The sequence below is a fragment of the Serinus canaria genome, chromosome 12, assembly GCF_022539315.1.
Source record: "Serinus canaria isolate serCan28SL12 chromosome 12, serCan2020, whole genome shotgun sequence".
Taxonomy (NCBI): Eukaryota; Metazoa; Chordata; class Aves; order Passeriformes; family Fringillidae; genus Serinus; species Serinus canaria.
In genome coordinates, this window is record NC_066326.1 from 16,508,318 (window position 1) to 16,533,605 (window position 25,288).

At 48.9% G+C, this 25,288-nt stretch overlaps 1 protein-coding gene across 3 annotated transcripts in view; it reads right to left on the bottom strand.

Moving 5' to 3' along the window:
• Positions 1–1,332: 1,332 nt before the first annotated feature.
• Positions 1,333–25,288, bottom strand: part of RBM6 (RNA binding motif protein 6) — a 57,916-nt gene continuing 33,960 nt past the window's right edge. For 2 of the 3 annotated variants that reach the window (XM_009091002.4, XM_018914975.3), the window contains exons 7-23: positions 17,618–17,692; positions 15,989–16,049; positions 14,460–14,528; positions 13,142–13,393; positions 12,490–12,650; positions 11,537–11,634; positions 11,006–11,048; positions 10,372–10,432; positions 9,340–9,431; positions 8,507–8,659; positions 7,545–7,634; positions 6,894–6,983; positions 5,995–6,267; positions 5,367–5,441; positions 4,671–4,768; positions 3,344–3,455; positions 1,333–1,635 (exon numbers count right to left, since the gene is read on the bottom strand). In XM_009091002.4, coding sequence (XP_009089250.1) covers positions 1,510–1,635; positions 3,344–3,455; positions 4,671–4,768; positions 5,367–5,441; positions 5,995–6,267; positions 6,894–6,983; positions 7,545–7,634; positions 8,507–8,659; positions 9,340–9,431; positions 10,372–10,432; positions 11,006–11,048; positions 11,537–11,634; positions 12,490–12,650; positions 13,142–13,393; positions 14,460–14,528; positions 15,989–16,049; positions 17,618–17,692 — 1,929 coding nt within the window. In that variant the 3' untranslated portion in view covers positions 1,333–1,509. The remainder of the gene's footprint in view (positions 1,636–3,343; positions 3,456–4,670; positions 4,769–5,366; positions 5,442–5,994; positions 6,268–6,893; positions 6,984–7,544; positions 7,635–8,506; positions 8,660–9,339; positions 9,432–10,371; positions 10,433–11,005; positions 11,049–11,536; positions 11,635–12,489; positions 12,651–13,141; positions 13,394–14,459; positions 14,529–15,988; positions 16,050–17,617; positions 17,693–25,288) is intronic. The other variant, XM_050979278.1, reaches the window with a different exon arrangement.

A 25,288-nucleotide genomic window follows, 5' to 3' on the forward strand; every position in this document is an offset into this window, starting at 1 on the left:
TGGCAGCTGTGAAGGCTCCCTCTGGGTGTCTGGGTGCTCTGTGGGTGCTCATTTTTGGCACACCCAGGTGTCCAACACACCCAGGTGCAGGACAGCCTGAGCTGCAGCTACCAGTCTGCACCCAGATTCCCCTCTTCCCTCCCTGAAAATGATGCCCCATCACAGTCTTACTTCTTGCCCCTTTGTGCATGGATAATTTCCAGACTTGACAGCACTAGCTTGTTATGCCACCACCATTTCTCCCTGTGTGGGAGTTCATCCCCAGGAGCTCATCACCTTCCTCACCCATCCCTTACATGCCTGGGGCTCCCAGGAAGACTGAAGGCCCTCACCCCCATGTACTCACCAGCACCATGCACACCTCCACCACCCCTGGGTGCAGCACCAGGGGCCACAATACTGCAAATCAGTCCACCACGCTCCTCTGGCACTGCCTGTTCCATAGACAAGGAAACACAACTTGGACAGGTCTTCTGCTGCCTTTGGAAGTTGTCAGCTCTTGCAGGTGGCTCTTCACCTCCAAATCCTTCTGTCTTCAGCTTCCACATCTCCTGCTTTCCCTTCTTTGGGGTATCTGAAAGCAGTGTCAGGCCCTGCTCTCTGCCACGTGAACAGAAAGGTGGTGGTGGGCACCAGCTCCCCATCAGGCACGAGATCTGCTCCCACCAGCCAGGGCCATTGGCACCATCCTTACCCCTGCAGGCCACACTCATCCCTCTCCCTGCTCTGCTCACACACTCAAACTTCCCCGTGCTTTGGTCAAACTGCCCCTGCTACAAATTCCTGCCCAGGGGCTGCCTCCACACCCACTCCACGACAGGCCAGCAGCACCTCCCTGGCTTTTCCTCTGTTCCCCTGACAACCTGGGCCAGCACGGTTATATCCCCACGAGGGTCCCCACACAACACTGCCACCAGATCCAGCCCACCCCACGTGGAATGCCAGACAACACCCAGCATTAATGAGGTCATCTTCAGCCATTAAGCTCCTGCTAGTAATTGAACCCCACTGACCTCATCAGTTGCCAGGATGAATCCCAGAGAGATCATTCCTGCTCCTGAATTCCTCCCAGGCCGCGGGGCCATCTCCTGCTCCCAGCTCCCACCCTGACTCAGGAGTACATGGCACCAGGGGTATCTCTCCCTGAGATGACAGGGAACACAGTGCAGGACAGTATCACTAGTAGGGTCTCCAAGCTACCAAACCTGTTACAGTCCCACTGACACAGCAGCAACTCCCAGTGACCTCATCAGCAGAGAGCAAAACACAATGGGAACCTTTCAAAGCACCATGCTTTTAAAACACACCATTTTAGCCACAAGACAAGCACTGACAAATTTTCAGTTTTATTAAAAAAATTCTAGCAGCAAAACCTGTAACAATTCAAAAAACAAAACCGAAAAAGAAAAACCAAAAAAAAAAAAAAAAAAGACCAAACCTTCAAAAGAACATGACACAGAGAGAAAGAGACAGAGATGGAGAGAGACAGATCTGGGGTTGCTCCACCGTTCACTCAAGTTCCTTATAGCGGGCAAACATAACCCTCCGGACGGCGTCGCGGTAGGTCTCGTTGGACTGCCTCTTGGGGGGCTTCCCTGGGGCCCCCAGCCCAGGGCCCTTCCTCCTGTTTTCTGCCTGCAAACAGACACAGCTTGTGTTAGTGATTCCTTCTCCCATAAATAAAAAGCTTGCCTGGGCTGCTTCAGGAGTGCTGACTGCTCCCGTGTGGATCTGCGAGTGGAGGAAGAGCAAGTTGCTCTGTGTTCCTCCAAAAGCTCTTTGGGAAAAACTACAGGGCCTTTGTGGGCAACAAAGGCAGCCAGCAAATGCCCGGTGGGAATCAAACCCCAGGGATCAGCCGTGGAGGAGCAGACAGAAGAGTGGGCAGCCAAGGGTGGGGAGCCAAGAGGCTGTGCCGACAGCCACGGGTGAGCCAGGATTGAAGGCGAGCAAAGGAAAGCGCTGGGCTCCTGGGGAGCTGTCTGCAGTTTGCCTGCCTTGGCACAAGCTCAGCTGTTCTCTCTAACAGAGCTCCCATGGGCACTGGTACCTCACTTGGAATTTCAACCAGTTTTCAAGGACTGGCTTCTGCAGCCAGCATCTGCATTATTCAGCAATACCTGCCTGGAGTTGGCCCAGAAGAGCAGGCCTGAGGCTGGAAGTTTCTCTGGCTTTACAGCCCAACCTACCTGAATACCAGAGACCTCACCAGCTGGGCCAAGAGATCACAGTTGTGTGGGGCTGGCATGGTCACATGGCTTTGCCCAGCATGACTTGGAAGTGAAAGGCAAGCACATTTCTTCTGGCCTTTCTAAGAACTGTAGGAGGGCTGTGCTCTGCCATCAGCTCCCCAGCCAGATGAGGAGCCCTGACAGGAGCTCAGACCTCCCAGAGTGTGGCGCTGGAGCTGGCCCTGGGCAGAGCCTGTTTTATGGGCACAGGGACCTCACCACGAGGACTGAGCAGCAGCTGGGACCAGTTCCTGCTGTCTGCACTGAAGAGGGACTCTTGCTCATGTAAATGGGCTCAAGCAAACATGCGTCACAAAGCCTCAAATATTTGCTTTAATGATCTACTTGACTGCAGGCTGAACATCACCCTGTGAACCCTACTCCAAGCTGCTTGTCCCTCAGCAGAGAGCTGTGGACACCACAGCACCTGGCCAGCCACAAACCTGCCACCAGAGCACAGCACTGCTCCTGTGGCCCTGGGCAAGGCAGAAGCAGACCCTGCCCCAGGCTGCATCTCTGATAAACTCTCTGCAGTAAATGAAGGTTCACTGAGACACCAGCCTGTCACAGCAGGCAGGATCTACCTGACCCTGCCTGTCCCTGACATCCTTTGCCCATGGGCCTCTGCTCCTTGTCAGGTGCTATATCTTGGTATTATCTTCTGATGTCCAGAGTCTGCAATGGCAGCAAGAGCCTCACAAGTGCTAAGCAGTGCAGACAAAGAGCACCTCAGGTCCTGTGGCCTTAGCTATGTTCACAACTCCCCAGGGGAAGTTTACCTTTTTCCCCAGCTCACATTGCTGCAGAGAACTGAGCTGGTGACCAGTTCAAACCCCAGCCTGGCTTTGAGCAGGTACTAATGAGATGCTCACACCCTTCCTGCTCACTGTTACTGTATTTTCAACACCTCCAGATCCATATAAATTCTAACCTTGTTCTACAGTCAATATACTTGCAGCCCCTCCCAGCCTGCAAAGTTCATCAGTGCACACATATTATTCCATCAAGCAGGTGCTGAGATTTGCAGCCTGACTTGAACTCCCTCCAGCTGTCCTGGGAAACATTATGGGCTGCAGGACAGTGGTGTGCTCTGAAAGGCAGGGAAGACTCACCTCTACTGGTGATGCTGTGCCCTGCTGGTTGTGGCCAAAGCCCTTCTTCCACCCTGGAGACTGCACCATTCGGTTCCCTTTGTTGTTACTGTCAAGCCTTGGGTCATAGTCACTGCAAAAGAACCAGAAGCAATTGTCCAGTCTTGCAATGCTTCAAACACATGCCAGGGATTTTTAGTTCTGCTAATAGAACCTTCACTGACATTTCAGTCTCTCATGAGGGATATCCAAGTTTCTTGCCAGAAGCACACCGCCTAAGGAAACCACCACGGCAGATTCTGTGTGCAGGGCTCACACACCTCTGACTGCACAATTTCTCGTCCCACCTCAGGGGGAAATACACCAGGGCACAGGAAATGAGCTCAGACTCCAAAATATTTACAGTGTAAGCAAGCCAGGAACCTTCTCTGCTTGTATTTCTTAATTAAAGTCTTAGCAATAGCATGAAAGCAAAGTCCAATCCCTGCTGCTCTGTTAGATCTTTCCTTTCTCCCAGTGCTGTGGTCATGGAGCTCAACAGATGCAGTGTTGATTCGGACACTCTTTCTCCCACCTCATTATTCATCCAAGACCATTATCCAAAAGCCACAGTTTTGAAAACCTCTCAGCATAAAAGACTCTTCCTTCAGACAATTTGTACTTTCTGGCTGCTGGTGACACTGTGCACAAACTGTTTTAGTTTATCTACAGCTATTCCAGGAAAACAGAGGGAAGAGAAGATGTGGATGTTTAAACTGCAAGACACAGAGGACAGGTCTCCTTCTGAGGTGCCGTGCCAGAAGAAACAGGCACATAACCAGTTCCATCCTCAACACATGGCTGGCCGTTCCCCAGCCCACTGAACACGCGAGCTCACAGCAGGCAGGCCTGTCGGGAGCTTCACACAGCACGCACTCTCTTCCTCCACCTACTCCCAACGAGATGGAAACAGCTCCCAGCGTTCCTCTGAGTCAGGGAACAGATGAAACACAGCTTTGCTCTTTCTTTCAATGGCTACATGCCAGGACAGGAGGGCAGCAAGTGCCTTAAGGACGAGGTGGATGGGAACAGGCTGCATTCTGCTCTCTGTGTCCAGCCAGACACACTCAGACCCCCATCTCACCCCTCCAAGCACCAGGCAGCTTTTCTCTGCCCTGCCCCAAACCATTGTTTCCACCCCAGCCCCACCCTGTGTCCTGCAGCACAACAGGCTCACGCTTTGAGGAGCTCTGTCCCAGTCTGGCTGATACTTTGCAGACCTACCCCACTGGACAATTCCCAGTCTTGGCCTGCCAGCAGCGAACATCCCATCAGCACCTCAAAGAGATGTACCTAGAACAGCCATTACCTCTCTGAGTCCCGGTCATATCTCAGTCGTTTCCTCTCTGGTGAATCCATCTGCTGGAATTTCTCTCTCCGGTCATTTCCTTTGTCTTTATGCCTCCCCTTCACAACAGAAAGGGCAAAGTAAGTATGGGAGCTATGAAGGATTCAACACTGCAGGAGACTGCTCTGCACCCAGGTCTCATCTCATCCTCAGCTGGCTGGAAGGCTGCCCTGGGGACTCACAAACACTGAATGCTCACATCCCACAATGCTCTGCTCAGATACCATCTGTTGGGCTGACCCGGACCTGCTGTTGCAGCCTCCCAGCTACTATACCAGGAGCAGCTCTGTGACCTTCCAAACAATGGACAGCTACAGCTCTCCTGTCCCTGGCCAGGCAGCAGCAGCCCATACACCCCGCATCAGTTTTGGATGGAAATCTGTGTCCCACTTAGTCCAGAGCCCAGTGCTGGCTTGCAGGACAACAAAACCACACTCAGACCCTTTTGTGAGAAGCAAGATCTGCTCTTGGAAGTCAAAGAACTACCTACAGGTCCCTCTGCAGAGTGAGCCCATGGTTCACTTTTGGGAGGCATGTGATGCCTGGTGCCTAAGGGGCTGCCTGCTGACACCTGGAACACAAATGGAGGGTCCTCCTGGGACCACCCCCCCCAGTGCAGAAGCACAAGCAGCTGCCTGCCCGCCACCACAGACGCACCTCACGCTCTCTCTTCTCCAAATACGCCAGTTCCTGCTCAGATCGTTTAATCTTCATGTGAATCTCTAGGTTTTGCTGGAAGGAGGAAGACAGAAGGCAGTGTCAAGCAGAGAACACAAGCTGTCAGGGTCATCTGCTCCACCCATGAGGAGCACAGGTAAAGCAGCACGATCTTGTACCTGCACTATACCAGGCACAGCAGCTTCTCTTGCAGCCCAGACCACCTGCTCCCCACACAGGCCTGGAGCCCTTCCTCCCTGCAGTAAGGAAGGCAACCAGTCCTATTTTAACTCATGTGCAGCTTAGCTCTCCTAAAAGCAAGAGCTCAAAGGCAGCACAGAACATGGGGGTGCACGTGCCAAGTTCCTACCGCTCTCACACTCGTGTGTGCCAGCACCCCACTCTCCTCAAGCCTTAGCTATCTCACTACAGCTTACAAAGTCACACCTTGATGTTATAGCACTCCCATAGCAGGAACAAGCAGTTCACACAATGCTCTGAACAGAGCTTTGGGGGAACTTTGCCTGCTACTTGTGTCAATTTCAGCACAGCTCTTCCCACCCAACTACTGCATCCATTGCAGCTCACAAAGCCATTGAGCCAACGGCAGCCCCCAGCTTCCCCATACCTTGTGCAGGTTGGAAAGCTGCTGGTGCTTGATGAGCACTTCCTTGTTGGGAAACTGCCTCCTGCACAGCAGGCAGGCCAGCTTGTTCCAGTCAGTCAATTTGTCGTCGCTGGCCTTGGCCTTCCGCGCCTGCTCCTCGCGCGGTGCCGGTGGGTGCGGGGGAGGCGGCAGCCACTGAGCCTGGGACTGCTCCTCCTCTTCCTCCTCCTCTTCGTTGTCGCTGTCTCCTCCATACTCTCCCAGCAGTCCTATCAGAGGGTTCACCACCTTGGGCTGAGGGAAGTGGAGAAAAGTGTGACAATTTGTAGCATCAAGCCTGCCAAGCCAGCGGGGCTTTGCTTCCCCAACCCATCTCCCCATGACTCCTGTTCCAGTCCAAGAGGCAGAGAGTTGCTTCCCAACAGCACAGGCAGGGAACAGAGTGGAGCTGGCTGGCTTCTCTCCCTTCACACCATGGGGTGGAAGCCCTTCTGCTCTCTAGACAGGTCTTGCTTTGGTGCCAGGCTTTTCCAACTTGCCACACACCTGAGAGCACAAGAAGCCAACCGAGGCAGTGGCTGTTTGGCAGCAAGCTGCTGTCACTCACTTCCTCTAGAAAAAGAGATCAGTGAGATTTGGCCTTCATCAGCCTGGAGGTGGCTGGAAGAGTTTTCTGCCTTAGGACTGTCTGAGTGAGATCCTGCCTGAATGCAGGTAACAAATGTCCCCATGCTAGAATCCCACAAACAAGGTCAGACTTAAAACACAAACTGCCTTCCATCGCCAGCACTCCCTCCTCTGGCATGAGAAACATCTCTGGCACCTCTGGCACTCACAGTTGCAGCCAGGCTGTGCTGAGCCTCCCTAGAACTGTATCCAGGCTCACACAGGTCAGAACACAATCCTATGGAGATACTTACCGGGGCTGCACTCTCTTCCTTTTTCACAGAAGGAGGCAAAGGCTTTTTAAAGACATCTTCTGCAGAGAACTTCTCCTCTCCAGTCTCAGTCTGAAACAGTCAAGATCAGGTGTTGAGACTGCCATAGCATGGACTCAGAGCACATACTCATGATTTCAGAGACAGCTGCAGCAGCTCACCATGCTGTCTCAGCCCACCCCACTCTCATTCTCTGCTACACTGTGATGCTGACAGTGATCCCAGTCGTGCCTCATATCCGTGAGGGAGATGGGGCAGGGCCAGGTCACATTTGAGCACCTCTGTGTATGCACAAAGGACATGAAGACAACGTGCAAAGCCACCCTCACTGCCAGACAACACCATGGTCACTGCTGTGACTTGTGGCAGAACATATGGCCAGGCTCAGCCAGCATGGTGGGGTTTCCAGGATCTTCTTTATCCTGGACAGAGGGCACCAGAGACTGCAGCCAGCACTGCACAGGATGAGCCTGTGATACTCAGCTGTGTGCTCAGCAGCACAGACAGTAGGCTGGGATGAAGCTTCACTTTCACAAGTTTTACAGAGAACTGGGCTGGAGCCCTGGACGGGCTCCAATTTATGGCTCATGAATTACTCATACTTGACCAGGGAAGACAAGTGTAACACCTTACCAGGCCTGTGCTCTCATCCTTCTTCACAGAGGGAGGCAATGGCTTTTTGAAGACATCTTCTGCAAAGAATCTCTCCTCTCCAGGCTCATTCTGAAAAATCCAAGACTGGGCATTAAGCCAGTGATAACAAAGGTGTCAGAGAGCACAGTGCAGCAAGGAAGCCACTCCTGAGCATCCATGGAAGGCAGGCAAGTGGGAAAAATGACAGAAGGATTTCTACAGGAGATGTTTTTACCCTCTATTCAGACAGGACCATGCTTCTCCTAGGTCAGTGTCCCTGAAAGCCACCATACCTGGTGACTCCTTGACTGGCTTGTCACCAGCCTCAGGGAGAGTTACAACCCAGGTGGCCAGTACTGGTCATGCCACTGTGCACATTCAGATCAAGAGGCAAGCAAGAACTCAAAGTTTCTCCATTGGTGGCTAAATCACTTTAGCCAGGGCATTCCTCAGGCCCTGTCAGTATCACAGCCCTGGGCTGTGCTCAAACATCACTTTGGGCAGCTACTCCCAACCAGCAGCTCCCACACTGGCATTTGCTGAATGGGAACAGCAGTGAATGGCACTGTCCTGCAGTTTCCTCCAGAAACTGCAGTTAGGGGAGAGCTGAGTATCCATCATCATCTGACTTGGTGTGTTTAAATGTCTCTGTCAGTTTTTTGTTGTCTATTACAACAGTTGGGTGCTTTCAGCAGCATGAGTGAAGCATGTCTCAGTTACCTGGATGTGTCTGAATCCTTCACCATAAGGAAGGGATGAGAAACCCTGGATTTAATGTAAGGAGAGAAATATTTGAGGAACTTACTCCCTGGCTGGACAACCACCCTGCTCCTTTCCAGCTGCTGATCCCACTGTTTTCTCTCACTGTCCCTTCCTTTTTGAATCCTCCAATTATTCTCTACTTTCTAACCTCTTCCCCAGCTTCCTGGTGTCAGGTCATTCTGATGCCTGGAGGGAGTTACCTTAGCAGAAGTATTTTTCCCTTTGTCCTTTTTGTCCCTGTTGTCCCTGCTGTATGGCTCCTTCCTGTCACTTGTCCACTCTTGGCTCCCGTGCCGCCGCCTCCTGCTCTCCGTCGGGGGTGGGGAGGGCTCCCGGTCTATTGTGACTTCCCTCTGAAAGAGGCATTTGGAGCAGGCTCAGCCCAACCCCTGCAGTCTTACTGGGCTTCTTGTCCTTGCTGAGCCAGGGAGATCAGCACAGGAAGAAGGGACTGCAGGGGCAAAGGCTGCAGAACTTTGCTGGGGCAGAAGACAGCTGAGCACAGCCAGGTCACCAGAGCACTGCTCTGCTCTCCCACAACATGGACATCCCCAGGATCATGAAAACAAGATTATATTTCCAGAAAATCTCTGCTGATGGTTCTTTTTTGGCATCCTTACAGCTATTGCTGGCTAGGGTTGAGAAGCAAAGAGACCACAGATGAAAACAGAGCTCTGCTGTCCATTCTTTCTTACAGACAGTCACATATCACATGTCTACAGCAAAATTCAGTTATGATGCTCTGCCTGTAAGTCTACTCAAGGAAAAGCAGACTAAAAACTCTCAAAGGCAGGGCTTCAGAGGCCAGAGGCGGCTACAGCTGGTTCAACACACAGCTAATGGGTTCCTAGCCTCTCATTAATTTGATATTTTGCAACATGCATCCCTTTCACACAGGTCAGGAGACAGACACAAAGCTGCCTCTGTACTGCCCTACACTGGCTTGTCTTCAGGATGTGGCTGCAAAATCCCTCCAGAAAAGAGCAGTTTGTAAGAACATATTGCATGTAAAGCTTTCTTCCCACGCACTCACCTGAGTTCTGGGGTCATAGTAAGTCCCAGCTATGGGATCATAGTAATTCCCAGTGTCAGGATCATAAATGTATGTGGACACATCTGATGGTGCTGAAGAGAGAGACAGGAGTTAGGACCACAGGCTTCCAAAAGCAGAACTTACCTTTTACAAAGACAAAAGCATGAACAAACGTTACACTGCTGAAAGGATCAAGAATAGGGAAGAATTCTTTTGTTCTCCTGGCAAGAGAGGTATGAGTATTTTCACATCACTTGACCTACAAAATCTTTTCTTTAAGGAGTAAGAGGGGGGATAAGTTTTCACAATTCTGGTTAGGACTCTGGGAAAACTTCCATATCAAAACAAATTTACAGGAGCTGTGCTGAGATCACAAGACCACAACACTTGGTCATGAAATTCAGTAATTTCCCTAAGAATGGGGTAATGAGTATCTACATCCACCCACTCCTGTGAACAAGGAAAAGCTGTTCTCTCTCAATCCTGTTTAAAGTGATGACACTCCCCACATCCCTTCCACCCCACTGGTGCATGAAAGCTCCTGAGAAGCAAAGGGAGTGAACTATTTCTACAGGAAAAGCCAAAGGCCTTAAGGGTAGTAGGGCCATAATGTCAGGAATGCTTCTCTTTTCCAAAGTGTCCTTTGACAGACCTCAGAAATGCTATATATAAATCAGTAAAACAATCAGGAGTGCTCTTCCAGCTCCTGGCATTGTTGCATCAAATGTATTTTCTTCTGTCTTCTCTAGTAACTGCCAGGCTGATTTTATCCCATCAGTTTTCCACAACAAGGAAAAATAGGCAGCAAGTTTCCTTTATCTGCATGTAGTTTCGCACAGTGAGAATAGAGAGAAACACATCATCAGATAGGAAAATGTGACTAAACAAAGTTGGCAAAGGAACTCACAAGTGGGTGTAGCAAACAAACCTACTCTTAGCCTTTAAAAATATTTTTGGGCTGATTTCTACATGTCAGTGCCCTTTTAAGGAAGAAAAGTCTCCACAGTAGGAGTGAAGCAGAGTTTAACTTACACTGTGCTCTGGTGCGTCTCTGTGATTCGCCACCCCTCCTGTCTCTCATGCCCCTTCTGCCCTGGAGTAAGTGAACAACACAAACAGATCAGAGACTCTTTAACAAACATCATATTGCTTCTCCTCCCTCTAACAGGCCCAAAGTTCAGAAGAAGGGCTCATTTAGCCATCCTAAACAGAGCACAAGCAGACACAGCTTTTCATCTATAGAGCAGTGTCTGACACGGACAGTGCCACAAAGCACGAGACCTCTGCAGCTTCCATGAGAGGTGCTCATAGCAATCTGTATGGAGGCCTTCACCCCATCCAGGGTATAGGAAGAGTCCTGTAATCAAGTAACAAACACTAAAGAGATCAGTCATCAGTGAAATCACTCTGTAAAGTGAGGCATCAAGTAACCCAGCCCAGAATTTCCTCCAGCAGCACTGACTTGCACTTCTATGCAATGATAATCAGTATGAGGGGCAGAGCAGCAGTGGGCACATTTGAGCATTATCACCCCATCTTCAAATGTGGTGAAACAGTTCTGCAGTATTTCAGCAGCCCAAAGAGAAAAAGCCTAACAGAGCCAGACCCATCACCCCCCAGTGCTCCCTCCCTTTAAGCAACCTGCAGGGAGGCTGTGCAGACCTACCGGGCCATAGTAGGAATTGTCACCGTGCTCCCCATAGTCATTCCTGTTGAGATAAAGGTTGCAAGTTAATGGCAATTTGGTTTTACACCAACCTCAGTATATTCAAAATTATCAGCAGGACCAATAAAGGCAGAAAGACCATCTTTTCTGGCCACATGTTGGACTGTGTCCATCCCAGGAGACAGACTTGGCAAACCACTGTCTCCACAAGAAATATGACTCCACTCTGATGTGTCTGCAAAGATGAATCTCTCCACATGTTTTTTAAAAAGTTAAACCCACAAATTGCTGCAGAACAGAACGGGATTTGATGGCTGGACAACAAGATGCATTATGATCACTAATCTCACTCTGCTCAATCGCTGAAGCTTCTTCAAGCTTCAATGACTTCACTTCTCCAACACATTTTTTGGTTGTAGGAACATCTGTGCTAATTCCCACGCCAAACTTTAGGCACCTGCTCTGACAACGGAGTTCTAGCCTCACTGTACAGCATGTAAAGGACAACGCCACTGCCTCATCTGCCAGTACCTTCTCCTCCCTGTAGCAAGATTCACTTCCAACGTACGCCCATCAATGCAGATGGGGGGATCCAGGTTCTGCAGTATCTTTAGCAACCTCAGCGCCTCCTGTAAAAGGAAAAAGAATGTCTCTTTCCAGGAGAAGGAAACAGCACATTTTACACATCCAGTTTGCCAGAAAGGAATGTTTTGTGCTCAGTAGGACAAGAAACACAACAGTAAATACTAGTCTAAGTGTCAGTGAAGGGTATTTAGGATGTGACAAAAGGGATAAATGCAATGTGAAGTTCTCTGCTTGTCCTATGACCACTTACAGCAGTCAGCTGGGGACAGCATTCTCCTAGGGCTGCCAGAAAGTGCAACACTGTGGCTGCTGCTGCCCCAAAGTGTTTTGGTAAATACTCTCTGGACCAACATCAAAGAACAGCTGTGAAGTCTGGGAGCCACCCAGACACAGAAAATGTGAACCCTCCAACATGGGAGGGTCTGTTAATTGAGATTCTTGCCTTCTACAAACAAAAACAATTGGATTCAAGTTCTCTGCAAACCAAATACCTATGCAAGAAGTGTTCATGTTTAGAGTGTCTAAAAAGAAATGTACTGAGATGAGAGACTTAATCAGTGTCACAGCTTGAGACAACAATCAATCTTTGACTCCTAAAGCCAGAGACCAACAGCTGTACCAGCTGAGAAGACAAGGGAGTGAACAATTTCTACAGGAAAAGCCAAAGGCCTTAAGGGTAGTAGGGCCATAATGTCAGGAATGCTTCTCATTTCCAAAGTATCCTTTGACAGACCTCAGTCTGTCAAATTCCTGTACCTGGTCAGACAAGCAGAAGAGAGGACTCACTCTAGCACAGCAGCCTCACAAGTACAGAGATATCTTGCATTTCTGTGGTTTCTCTACTTCTACAGATATCAGATGCCAACAGAGGGAGCAGGTGAAAGCAGGAAACTACTTACAGCATGAGATTCCAGTTCGATGAATCCGTAGGTCTGTCCCATGCGCCCAGCCTTGTTCTTCATGATGCGCACGCTGGACGTGGACAGCCGCACGTACGGGGCCAGGAGCCCCACGATCACCTCGGGGGGGGTGAACCGAGTGATTCGCTTCAGCATGATGGCTGAGAGACACAGCCAGGGACGTGGCCCGGGAGGAAAAAGCCGTGAAAAACAGATAATTTAGAACCAAGTTTACTGTGACTAAACCACTCAAAGCAAGAGCACAGCTCCTTGCAGTCGAGTCTCAAAGCCATTGTTTTTTTCTCTCCACTTTGCAAGATGCTCCAGTTACCGCCTCCAACTGCTAACCTTTCCTTCCCAGAAAACAGAGGAGAAAGTGGCCCCTTCTCAGAGCTCAGCCCAGGGTAACTGCTGGCCCAAAAGGCTTTTGAAGCTGTGCTAAGTTAACTGCACCACCCTAAGCCAGCTCAGCCTGAATTAATTTTCCTAAAGGCAATTTGTCAGCACCTTTGGAGCTGGACAGCCCTCCGTTACTTTATACCACAGATTTGCACAACACAGAAATTGCCTCCAGAGGTTTTACTGAAATGCTGCAGACGACCTCATGGAGTGCAAGCAAAAGGAATCCAAAAGTGGTCTTTGTGTCACTCACTTCTGCTTCCTCCACCATCTGGTGGCGTGGATTCCTCTGCGTCCCTCTGAGAGGGCGGCTCCTGGTGCCGGTCCATGTCTCTTCTCTTCTCCTGCGAGGGCCGACGCTCTCTCCCTTCATCTCTCTTCCTTGGCTCCTGTTCCTGAGGCTGACATTCCTGCTGTGGAGCAGGAACTGAGGGCTGGAGAGGCTGCTTTGGAGATCCTGGTTGACCTGACAATTCTTGCTCAGGTGTTTCAAGCTTTGTCTCTGCTATTAGAGAGGAGAATGTTTCAGCAGGTTTTTTTTTTTTCTTTCCTACTTTCTGGCCCTTGCAGCAGTGCTCCTTATGAAAGGCCAAGCTGCACTGCCTGTTGCATATCCACTGTTTTAACACTTGGCAAACACAAGGTTTGTTCAGGTGCCATCATCCTTCCACTGCCTTGTTTTGTGTTGGGCTGCTTTACAGGACTTTTCTAGTCAGAGACAAGAGGCTTTTTTGCCTCCTTTTAGGATTGGCTCTTGCCTGAACAAATGAGAATCAGGGATGGATTTAGACACATTCCTTCCAAATCCAGGACAACCTAGATGGCAGTGATATCCTTACTATCCACAATGTACTCCTGATCATCCATAGCCAAGCAATATCAACTAGTAACTGTCACCCTGTTTATATAGAGAAAAACTGGGTTCAGACTCCCCTGAGACCACTGAGTCAAACACATCCATAATCAGTGACAGATTTTATCAGGTGCCTACTGACCACAGCTGAGGCAGAAACAATGTGGAAACACCCTGCCCCCCCAGTCTAGCTATGCCATTCAGAGAACATAAATCCCAACAAGTTTCTGTGCTTGAAGGCCCATGGATAGCCTGGCTGCACTGCAAAAGAGATCTCTACCTGAGCTTCCAGCACTGCTGAAAAGGGAAGCCAGATCTGTGAGGCTGCAAGGGCGGATACCACCAGCCCAGCACCTGCTGCTGAAGCCTCTTCCCACAAAGAGAAAAAAATGAGGGTGCAAGACATGGCACAGTGAAGCTTCTCTCTTTAATGTCCCTGAGAGTCAGTCCCTGCTCTCCTTCTGTTTGGGCAGTGGGCGGCATGGCAGAACACACAACTGTTGGGAAAGCTGCACAGTGCCTTGCTTGGCTGCCAGCACAGCTCACCTTGGACAGGCTGGTACTCATTTGTCTGCAGTTTGTAGAGTGCAGAGTTTTGGCTACAGAACCTCATGTAACATTTGCACATGAAACCAGTTTGCACCTGAGCTGTGAAAACCACCTGTGCAAATCACACAGACATGAGCACAACCCTAGAGATGAGGAGGGCAACTCTTACTGAATTCTTGCTCAGCCGATGTGTCCTCTCCCTCAGCACCACCTCTGGACTCTGGGCCTGCTCTGCTCCCTGTAAGAGAGGCACACTTAAGTCCACTTCACACCAATCAGTCACAAAGCATGCCAGAACTCATACAAAGCTGCAGTAACCACTGCAAATGCCTAGAAAGTTGCTTTGTTTCACCCAGTCATAGAGAGGTTATCTTATTGCACGCTTTCCCAAGAAAAGCAGGCCAGTGAGAAGCATTCACCACAATCTGTCTTCACAGCAGGTTAAAGGCTCTCTTTAATTTGCTCCTGGGCAGTTTCATTACAACCCACAGCTACATTGGGCCAGCTGTGTGAATTTTGCCTTCACAACACTGATGGAGGAGCCACAGAGCATGGAAAACACAACCACAGGGACAGGGCTTCAGTAAACAGAGATCTGTGCATCAGCAGTAGAGGTACTGCCCCTCTGATTGGGGCAGGAGTGCAATACATAGAAGTCTGCTCAAGGATACAGAGTCAAGGCTTACATAGTGCCTGGAATGCACAGGCAGTGCCAGAGGAGGGTGGAGGACTCACTTGTGACACTGCAGTCCCTGGTACTGCACCCAGGGATGGAGAAGGTGGGCACAGCCATCATCCCAAAGAAATCAGTTCCTCATGGAAGTGTGTTTTGGCATTTGTGCCCTCCCACCCCAGAAATCACAGGTGTTGGTGGGGTGAGAAGAAGCTCCTGGAGAACTCCTCTCATGCATTTTTTATAGCAAGCAAGGTGAGTTCAGCAGTTCCAGTCCTGGATTCACCTCTAATCTCCTCTCCCAAGAACAAGTGATAGGACAAATGGAAATAGTCTCAAATTGCCCTGGGGGAGGTTTTTAGATTAGATATTAGGGAAAATTTCTTGACGAAAAGGGTGGTCAAGCATTGGAACAGGCTACCCTGGGAAGTGGTAGAATTACCATCTCTGGAAGTGTTAAAAAATGTGTAGGTGTGGTGCTTAGAGACATGGGTTAGTGGTGGGCTTAGCAATGATGGGTTAATGGCTGGACACGATTCCAGAGGTGTTTCTAACCTTAATGATTCCATGATTCTGTGATCCTAATCTGAGAGTCTCAAAAGTGAGGCAAATCTGAGTCTCTGAGTGACACTAAAACCATCTGCATCTCCCAAGGAAGGTGGGCTGAGGGGAAGCCATCTCACCTATAGAGAGCAGTACCAGCTCACAGTCCCAGAGGACACACAATTGTAACTCCCTGGATGAAAGGACAATACCAGACAGTAGGAGGGAAAGGCTGTGGGCAGTAAAACACCTCTCCACCAATCTTCACAGCAGAGAGAACCTGACAGCAACCCATTGCATGTAACATCTTTAGTGTGGACAGGCAAAACGGGTCTAAATGAAGCAAAACTAACAACCCTCCCACACAGTGCTCAGCTAGTCCATCCCCAAGAGAGATGCTATGGGAAACCAGAAGAGAAACTTACTTGTCAGGTTAGATGAAACTTTTAACCGACCAAGCTCAGGGGACCAGATATACTCACCATCTCTTGGGAGCTTGCAATAGGAACAGGAAGATCTGTAGCCCACAGTAGACACCTTACACTGCAATGGAAGATGGACAGCATGAGGAAGTCGTGTTTTGAAGGCAGTGGGTACAACCTGCTCCAGAATTCCAGACTCTGCAGCATGCTTTCAGAAAGTAACAGCCATGAAAAAGTTACAGTGATGGGGAATGGCAGCAGGGGCCTTTGCTGGAATTGCAGGTGAATGCTCATATGACTCACAGCTGGGTTTGCCTTGGGGCCAGGGCTTTCACACAACTATGGAGCACACATTTATTCACTAGTCCTTGAGATGGAACTCTTCCCTCTCTCAAGTGATGCTGGATCAAAAGCTCCCTGCTAGGCACAATGTTGATTCAAAGGGTCCAAAGTTACCTTGGCATTCTCTAACCTGAATTCACTGCTCAAGCAGTACTGAAGTCCTTATCTGAGCTGAACTGTAGATACTGATGTGATTTGGAGAGTTAATAATGAGGTGTCTGCTAACGAAGAGGCAGATATGTGCAGGCTTGGATGGTTATCCCACCTAGGGCCCCTGTGGGGAGAGGGAACTGCCCCATTTTCACAGCTCTTTCCAAACACAGCATCCCCGACTTCTTCCTTAAGCTCTTTGCAAATGCATTGCTTTTGTTTCATAGCAATTTCTTCCTACAACTGAAGCCTTGTGGGTGCTCTGGGGCACAAGAAAGCTCCTTCAGGCCATGGCTACACACAACAACAGTGGGGACATACAGTGCAGCCACCTCAGTGCACTGAGAGCTGTTAGAAACCACTGCTTGAAACTTGTGTCTCCACCTCCAGAGCACTGCAAGCAGAGATGAGGCACGGAGCAACAGCTCTGCTTGCAGCTGAGTGCATCCATTCAGCTGGATGAGGGTCTCTGTAGCCCAGGGTGATTCAGTGGACAAGATGGGACTCTATTTAGAACCAATACTTTCAAGTCCTGCTGAAAACTCTCAGCCTGTAGTCAGTGGAATGCAGGCAACAATCCTGTCCTTTCTCCATCAATCACCTCCAGCCTGCTGCAGCCACAAGTTCCTGTACTGGGAGAACCTCGGGAAAGGCACAGAAACAAACTGACCCTTGGGCAACAGTGCCTTCCCAAAATGGACCAGTTCCAGCATGAACTAGACTTGGCTCATGCTGCCTAGACTTGGATCCATTTCCATGCTTCCTTCCCTGCTGCACATACTACAGCCACAGCTAGACCACAGGTTCCTGTGTGAGGCAGAGGGGTGGTTACACACATGAACCAGAGCAAAGCTTGTTCCATTCTGGTTGGCAAAATCACTGTCTCATTGTGGTTTTTAAGGAGAAAGGATCCACAGCCTATTTTCCTTACATTTTAAAAAGGAACCACTGCATAGGGACAAGGCTGCTCTGTGCACAAAAAAATCTGGCTACCTGTACCACACCCACATGCATGCAGAGGTGAGACCTAAAACAAGGTAGGCAAAACCACAGTTTAGAAGGGGCAAGAGCTTCAGGGCAGGTATTAATTACTCTGAGGGACTGTGGCCACCGAGCAAATATCCAAGACTCCTCTGAGCTGCCACTGCCAGGAGTGCCAGCAGGGGAAGCAGAAGCCAGCTCTGAGCACATACTTACACGTTTGCAGCGCCAGAACTCTGGGCATGGAGTGTATTCAAGGGTCACCTCCTTGCCACCGATGGTAAGAGTTCCCTGTTGAGACAAGGGGGTGAATGACCAACGTGCCCAGCACACATAGGTTACTCAGAGGCAAAGGAAGGGGTGAAAGCTCTGGTTCCTAAAGGTTTTGCAAGTGAAACAGGGTGAAAGGGGGAGAAACTCTCCCAGTTCAGTTAGCTGGAGCTTTGCCATGGAAGTGGGAGGGAAACAGCCTGTGCCCTGCTCTAGCATGGGGCTACAAGGCTGTGTTAGCTAGCTCCAGAGGAAGCAGGCAGGAGAGGCCTTGCCACCTCCCAGGAAGAGCAGAGACAAATAACTAGAATGGGAAATTGCTGTAACCTGCTTTAGTCCAGGTGCTGGCAAGGGGCAGCTGGACAGATTCCCTCATGCCAGCCACCACCAGGCTGGCCTCAAGGCAGCTACTCAAGGAGGAATGTGTGGAAAAATCCTCTCAGGTGTTAGTCTTCATGCCAGCCATGAAACCATTGCTTTTCTTCAGAGAAATACACCAGAAATCTGCTGCTGGCCCTGCAGTCAGCAGAGCCAGTGCCCTGCAGCCTGCCATTCCCTGCTGAGGCTGGCCTCGAGCACCTGAGCAGCAGCACCTGAGGGCCTCCACTGCCCACAGACACACTGCTTCCAGATCCTCAAGTGATGCTCTGGAGATATGCCAACACACCCACAAGCTCTGCTGAAATGCAGATAAAATGGGTCATAGGTACAAGTCCCCTGGCTCCTGCCTGGAGCAGCAATGATTCCTGGTGGCTCCCATATGCCTGGGCACACAGGATGCAGGCAGGCCAAGTCACAGATGCACACAGCCATGAGACATCTCCTGTCACTGGAGGCACTGCAGACCACGCAGCCTGGATTCCCCAGTACCACAGCTTGAGACTAGGTATCAATAGAGACCCAGCCCAGGTCTCCCAAGTCCCAGGAGAGGAGCTGCCTGACAGCACTGACAGGTCCCAGCCTGTTTTGGGGACCTCTGCTGAGTCAGAAGCTTCCCAAGTACTCTGACCCAGTAGCCTCACCATGCAAAAACCCCCAGTGCAAACCATGAGCATGAGAAAACGAGTTCCCAGAGTTATTATTCAGAAGTCATGATACACCCATGCATAAACTGCTCTGCAGAACGTGAGGGAGATGCTAGGGAATATGCAAAGTGGGAGTGAAGAGTTCATAGAAGGGAATCACTGAGTGGCAGTACAACAATCCTTTAACTCCTACGAAAGAACAGGGTTCCACCACCTCCCCTCTTCACATCCTGCCTTTTATGAACCAAAGCCATCCTTTCCTACCAGGCCTATGTTGAACACTTTGAGTGGTTCCTTTCTGCCACCCAGCTGCTCAAGCACTGCTTTCCAACATGCATTTGCCTTTGCCTGACAGAAAGCTGAGCCATTCCTGGACCTTGCTGAAGGCTGGTGTGTGCACTCAGAGCACCCCGCTGCATCTTTGGAGAATCTGCTCAGGGCCACAGCAGGGAGCAGTGCTCACTTCACCTATCTACAAGAGGCTTTGCACCCTCTTTAAGGCATGTGAGGAAACACAAGTGAGAAAGGGAAGTGGAAATCAAGGCTGTCCCACTGGAACTGGTCCCTGAGACAGACATGCTCCCTCTCCCAAACAGGGTACCCACCACATCCCAGCAAGAGATGGGCAGTGCCAGGAGCAGGCTAGAAATGCCCGTGGGTGCCTCAGGACACACCGAGCAGAGGCAGGTGGAGAAGGCAGGGTGCACATCCTCATGAGCCCAGGGAAGTCCTTGGGAACAGCAGCCTCTCACCAGGCAGCTGCAGCCCTGGCTAGGAGCTCAGGAAACAAAAAACTCGATTAGAGCACATCTCCTCTGGCACGGGCAATTCATCACAGAGCTTCATCCTTCCACCAGCCACTGAGGACAAACCTTGCCAGAAAGCCTTAAGCTTATTTTTGGTTTTATGGAAAGTGGTATTTAAGTGCATGTTGTGCTGGTGGTGCTGGTCCCTTCCGCAAATTCCATTTTCGGAGGCTGCAGAAAGTGTCACTTGCATAATTACTCCCTGATTTCCCTAACACCCTGCTGATTGCCTGCTCACTTTTTCAGCAAGCTCTCTCTTACTGATTTCTTCTTGATAAAGTAATTTTCAAGGTTGCAATCATCATTTAACTCTCCAAAATGAGTCTTTCACTTAGGACACACATTGTCAGGATTCAGTGGCTTTGAATTCCCCATTTTCCCATTTTATTACTAGATTCCATCACAAATATTTTCAGAACCTTTATTTTCTCTAGTGCCTCTCTCTGCTTACTCTTCTTCATCTAGTTCTTTTACTGTGCAAAAATTTTTGGATATTACTCTGAATTTCAGTCCAATTGAGCAGATTTCAATTGAGCAAATCTTGGTGAAATGACAAAGATTTTCTGAAAATTTCAGGGAACAGGGCTGGAGTGGGGGAAAGGATAAGCCTAAAGTATGCCACATATTGTGTCTGGCACCATACCTCTTCCACATTTAGGCATTTTATCCTGGACTTTTTCACCAACCTGCATTATGTCTGTTAATTCCTCTGTATTTTTAATATCCTGTACTTTGGAGCAGCTTGGCTTTTTCTAAGTCAAAGTGAAACAGAAATGTCTCTCTGGTCTTCCCAGTCAGGAACCTCCCCCTCATAACTAGCAGTAAACACAGAGTTGACTCACCAATGAAGGGTTTAAAAGGCAGCACAGCTTTGCAGCACCAGGACAGCAAGCTCTCAGCCATGGAAATGCCCAGATTTCCAAGGGCATGAACAAATTCTACTGTTTTCTGAATTGCCAAATTCATCAAAACAGAGCGTTAGGGCTTTACTGCTGGGAGCAATGATCTGTGCTACTGTTTGATACCTTTCAAACACAGTTATACATGGATTTTTTGCTTAGAGATCATTGGAGATGCAACAGTGAATTCTAATCCAAAGGATACACTTCAGTCCCAGCCAGTTCAGCTACTAAAAAATCTGCCCTATGGCCAAGTATGTAAATAGTCCTGTCAGCAGACTGATCCGTGGAGCAACCCTGCCATGAGATGGTCCTAGAGAGCTGTGCCAGGAAACCATAAAGCCTGTTTGCAGAGAGCACACACAGTGCAGACATGTCTCAAAGCTCTTCACTGAGCAGGGACAATCCCCACAGGAACGCGTTGCTTTTACAGAGGGAAAGAAAAAAGAGAAAATCCCTTAGCCATGATATCCACAGGTGATGCAATCCTTCTGAAAGCACTTTGGAGACTGTGTCAGCAGGGCACAGGGCTTCAGCAACAAAGCCAGCTTCACTAAAGCAGTTTCCAAGCTTTTTGTTCCCAAAAGCAGCATTAAAGAATACCAGGAAGGTAGGCCTACCTGTGAGAAAAAAGCCAGACCACACCTAGGACACATCACACCCACTTTTGAAGTTGGGTTTAGCTCACCTCTAGTTTACCCTGTGTGTAAGAACACTGCTCTGCACAGAGCCCAGCCTGGCTCTGCAGGTACCTGAGCACTCTGATCCTGCTTCCTAGGGAACCTATGGAGCTACTGCAAGGGCCAGGAGACAGCCTGCTGCAGGTCAGGGACTGCACAAGCCACAGCTTCAGCTGCTTGTCTGTCAATTAGCATTTACAGTTAGCACAGTGGGGTTTTTCTGCTTGTTGACAGCCTTTTAATGATGATGACTGGGGGCTGAGGAGGGGGAGAACTTGCCAAAAAAGTATCTCTTTGCTCTCAAGACTGAGATGACAGAATACAAATCATCAGTGTCAAAGCTTTTGCTAACTGTTTCTCTGAAAAAAAAAATTAGAGCATCCAAGAATGACCTAGAAAATTGGAGATGTGGAAGGAGAGCTCACAGAACACAGCCACTCCCTCAAATAAAACCAGGCTTCTCCTTTAACTGAATCTATCCAAACACTGAAACCTTCAGTAAAATTTCACTTTGGAGCATCCAAACAATGAGCTGACAGCGTTTCAGTATTTGACCCCACAGGTCATGCTTGGGCAGCTACAAGTGGGACTGTGAAACCACAGGGAGATGTGGATGCAGCAGCCAGCACCACCCTGGACTGCTGTGGAGGAATGTGCTCCAGCTCCTCCAGAGGGATGGCAACAGCCATCCATCCAGGATGTCACCATCCCTGGTCACAAGGAAGCCCTCGAGTTCCTGATTCAGTGGAACAGCAGTTGTCACTCTCACCTTTACAGACAACACACCTGGGGCATCACACATCAGTTTTGGAACAGAACCAAGGCTCAGTTACCAAGCACCCAAATCCACAAGGATCACTAAGCCAAATTTTTCTTCTTGGCTATAACCCCAAGGCAGTGCAGGAGGTGCCTCCACCACAAGTGAACCATTCTTCAGACCCCCTTTAGCAGCTGGCTCATGCACAAACCAAACACCACGTCAGCTAATTATTTCCTAATATTGTTTGTGGTCTGATTAAATGGAAAATATCTGTACCATGAACTGAAAGGTTCAGGTATCCTTCTCGCTGAGTAATAATCAAGCTGGAAGACTGGTTATGTAGTTCAACATGATAAAAATTAACTGAAAATACCATTTGTAAACAGATAAAAAGCTGCATACAAAGATTATGACAAAAGAATGCTTATGGGCAGCACAGTAAAGCAGTCACATTAAAATACCAGCACTAACCTTGTTTACATGATGTTAATTCAGACCTCTTCTGCATATTTACTATAATTAGGATGGTTATTCAAAAATCAGTATACATCCGTCATTTAAAAATTATTTAAAATTACTAATGACAAGTGTTTATTTCCTTGGGAATGCTCAGACACTACCCCAGGAGGCAGTCTGGGAATGCAGTGAATGCCCCTGGTCCCAGCAGCACTTCCCAGAATGAAAAGCTCTTGCCATCCTCAGGGTATATTCCAGCCCTGGCCTCCAAATGCACTGGATGGCACAGCTCAGGAGGCAAGGGGCTGACAGCACAAGCCAGGTTATCTAATTGGAGCTGCAAATCAGAATGCTTTCAGGTTCTGCTCCTATTTGAGTATAGATTAGAAATGCAGATTTAACAACCCCCAACCACCACACAATGCAAGTTATGTAATGGCATCCAATTCCACCGGCATGCACCATGCAGAGGCTGAGTGGGAGCTGGCAAGGAGAGCACAGGGTTCTCTCCCTGACAGGATCCACCTTCAAATTAGGCAGGCAGGTGAGATCAAACACCCAAGATCTCCCTAACTATCCCCAGCTGCTCGTGGAATTGAGGAGGCAGCACCTTCCTGGGATGAAGCAGAGAGCCAAAACCTGGGAGGGTAAGAGACCAGCTGGATATATTTCAGAAGAAGATAATCTCAGCCACTGAAACTGACTTCTCATCCCCCATTTTCCATATGCTGAAGTTTTTATCCCTGAACTCATTAGCAGATGTTGTACCAAGGAACTCAACTGCACAGAGCAACAGGCAGTACATCTGCTTACCTCTGACAAAAAGCAGATGAGAAAAGTTGTGAACCCACAAACCACAATCCATCTGTAATTAAACAGTCAGAAAATGGAACGTGACATGGAGCTGAAGAAACAAGAGCAATCCAGGCTGCTGCAGGGTACTGCAGCAATCTGGCATTTCCTCCAGCAAGAGTAACTACAAGCAAATTCCTCATGAAGTGGGATTTTTCCCCAAGGCTCTCAGCCTCCTTCTTGAGCTCTCAAACCAGTTGCAGCTCAGGGATTGCTTTTTATTGGCCTGATCTAGCAGTGTATCCAGCACTCTGCTGCTGAGTGGAAGACAGCCAAGGCAGAAGATTCAAGATATACAGGGGAAAAAGATGGTTTGAAAAGTGGTGGATCCCTGAGGAATTGTTACATCACCAAATGGATCCAAACGACTTTGCTGTGCACTATTATTACAGATTTCCATCAAGACTAACACTGAGATGACAACTGACAACATAAACACTGTGTTGGTGGTCACCCAAAGAGCAGGATATTTGGCTCTTGGGCATCAGAGATGCTACGGAGCTGAAGAGCACGTGGTATCACCTTGAAGCATCTAGCAGTAAGGCACTTATTTCAACAGTGATCCAAGGTTAACCAGCATGGCATGCTCAGGGCTTCTGGTCTTCAAGGTCAGGGGAGGCCTAAGAGTGAGAGCCCAAAGCTGTCACCATCCATCCTGAGCTGACAGAACACTGCTTCAGGCACACCACTGATGGGCATGTTAAACAAAACTGGCACTAACACAGAACTAGGCATTAGGAAGATAACTGAGAGAGTCCTAAAGATTCAGTAACTAAATGTAACAGATTAAGATGCTATATAAGGATTATTTTAACCCAGATATCTCCTGGTACCTCTTTTTCAAGTCCTTTTATTGAAAACCCATTACCCACCGGCACTGGGACCATCCCCCCTGCCCCACAAGCTTCCATGTCTACTTGCTCCCTCCTCAGGCCTCCTCCTGCCTGGTTATCCAGGCCATTTGTCCTTTAGCAGAAGGTGCCAGTCTGCATCCTTTAAGTATCTTATTTCCACAGACACCCCAGCTAGCCTGCTGAGACACCTCCAGTTTTCTTCCTACGGTTTCTAAATTCCCTGGATACCAGCCATCCCCTTTTTAAGCAAGTCCCAGTATCTTTCTACAGCTCACCTCCCCCCCACCGATATCCTTTTCGCAAATACACATAGAAATTGCTTTTCAGACTATGCCAGCTCTCTACATTTTAATGCTTGAATTTTGAACTCCAATTCAGTTCCAAGTTAGGACTCTCAAAGTGCTTATCTTTTAAACACAGCATTTGCTTTGCTTGTCAGCACTCTCAGCCCTGCTCTGAGAGCACCAGCACGATGGGCACAGGCAAGCTCCCAATGACAGCTCCGGGAAGGATCACAGCGATGTGCCGCAGCTGGGGAAAACACACAATGTGCTGAGCACCTCACGTGCTCAAGGGCCAGCTCTGGGCAGCAGGTGATATGAATAGCTTCTGCATTTCACCCTTTAAGTAGATTTCAACCTGTCTGAAAGTTTTCTTTGATCCAGTGAAGCCAAGTGGACTTTCACATGCCACTCAAGGCCCTAATGCATCTCTTCCTGGCTAATGCCAACCTCCAGCTTCCCTCACTCCTCTGCAGAGGGCACCTTTGCAGATCAGCTTATAGGATCACCGGAAAAAAAGTGGAAATTTTGAAATGAAAGCCTTTCCTTTACATCATTAAGGAGTCAGAAGATGATTTCTAGAGTCCACACAGTGACTATCTGGGAACGACAGCTCAGAGAGGGACAAGTTCTGTGCTCTGGTGTTTACTGGCTGTGCTTCCACTCCACAGCTAAAGAGAAGCATGGATGGTTAAGGCCATATAACAAGGTAAGTGAAGGAGGCCGTGCATGTGAGTTCCTTTAACAGCTGGACTTGATCTTAAAGGTCTTTTCCAACCTCAATGATTCTAAGTCAAACACTCACTTTCACACTCAGGAAAGTATCAATCAGGTTGAATCCTTTATTTGAAAAATATACTTAAACTATCAAAACTTAAAAGTCTTTAAATATTTAGCATATTGAGTATCATTATTCACAAATGGCTCTAGGAAAGGATCCACATGGCTCTGCCTCATCAATATTCATTTACTTTTCATGGGCTACTGCATGGACAATGTCTGAA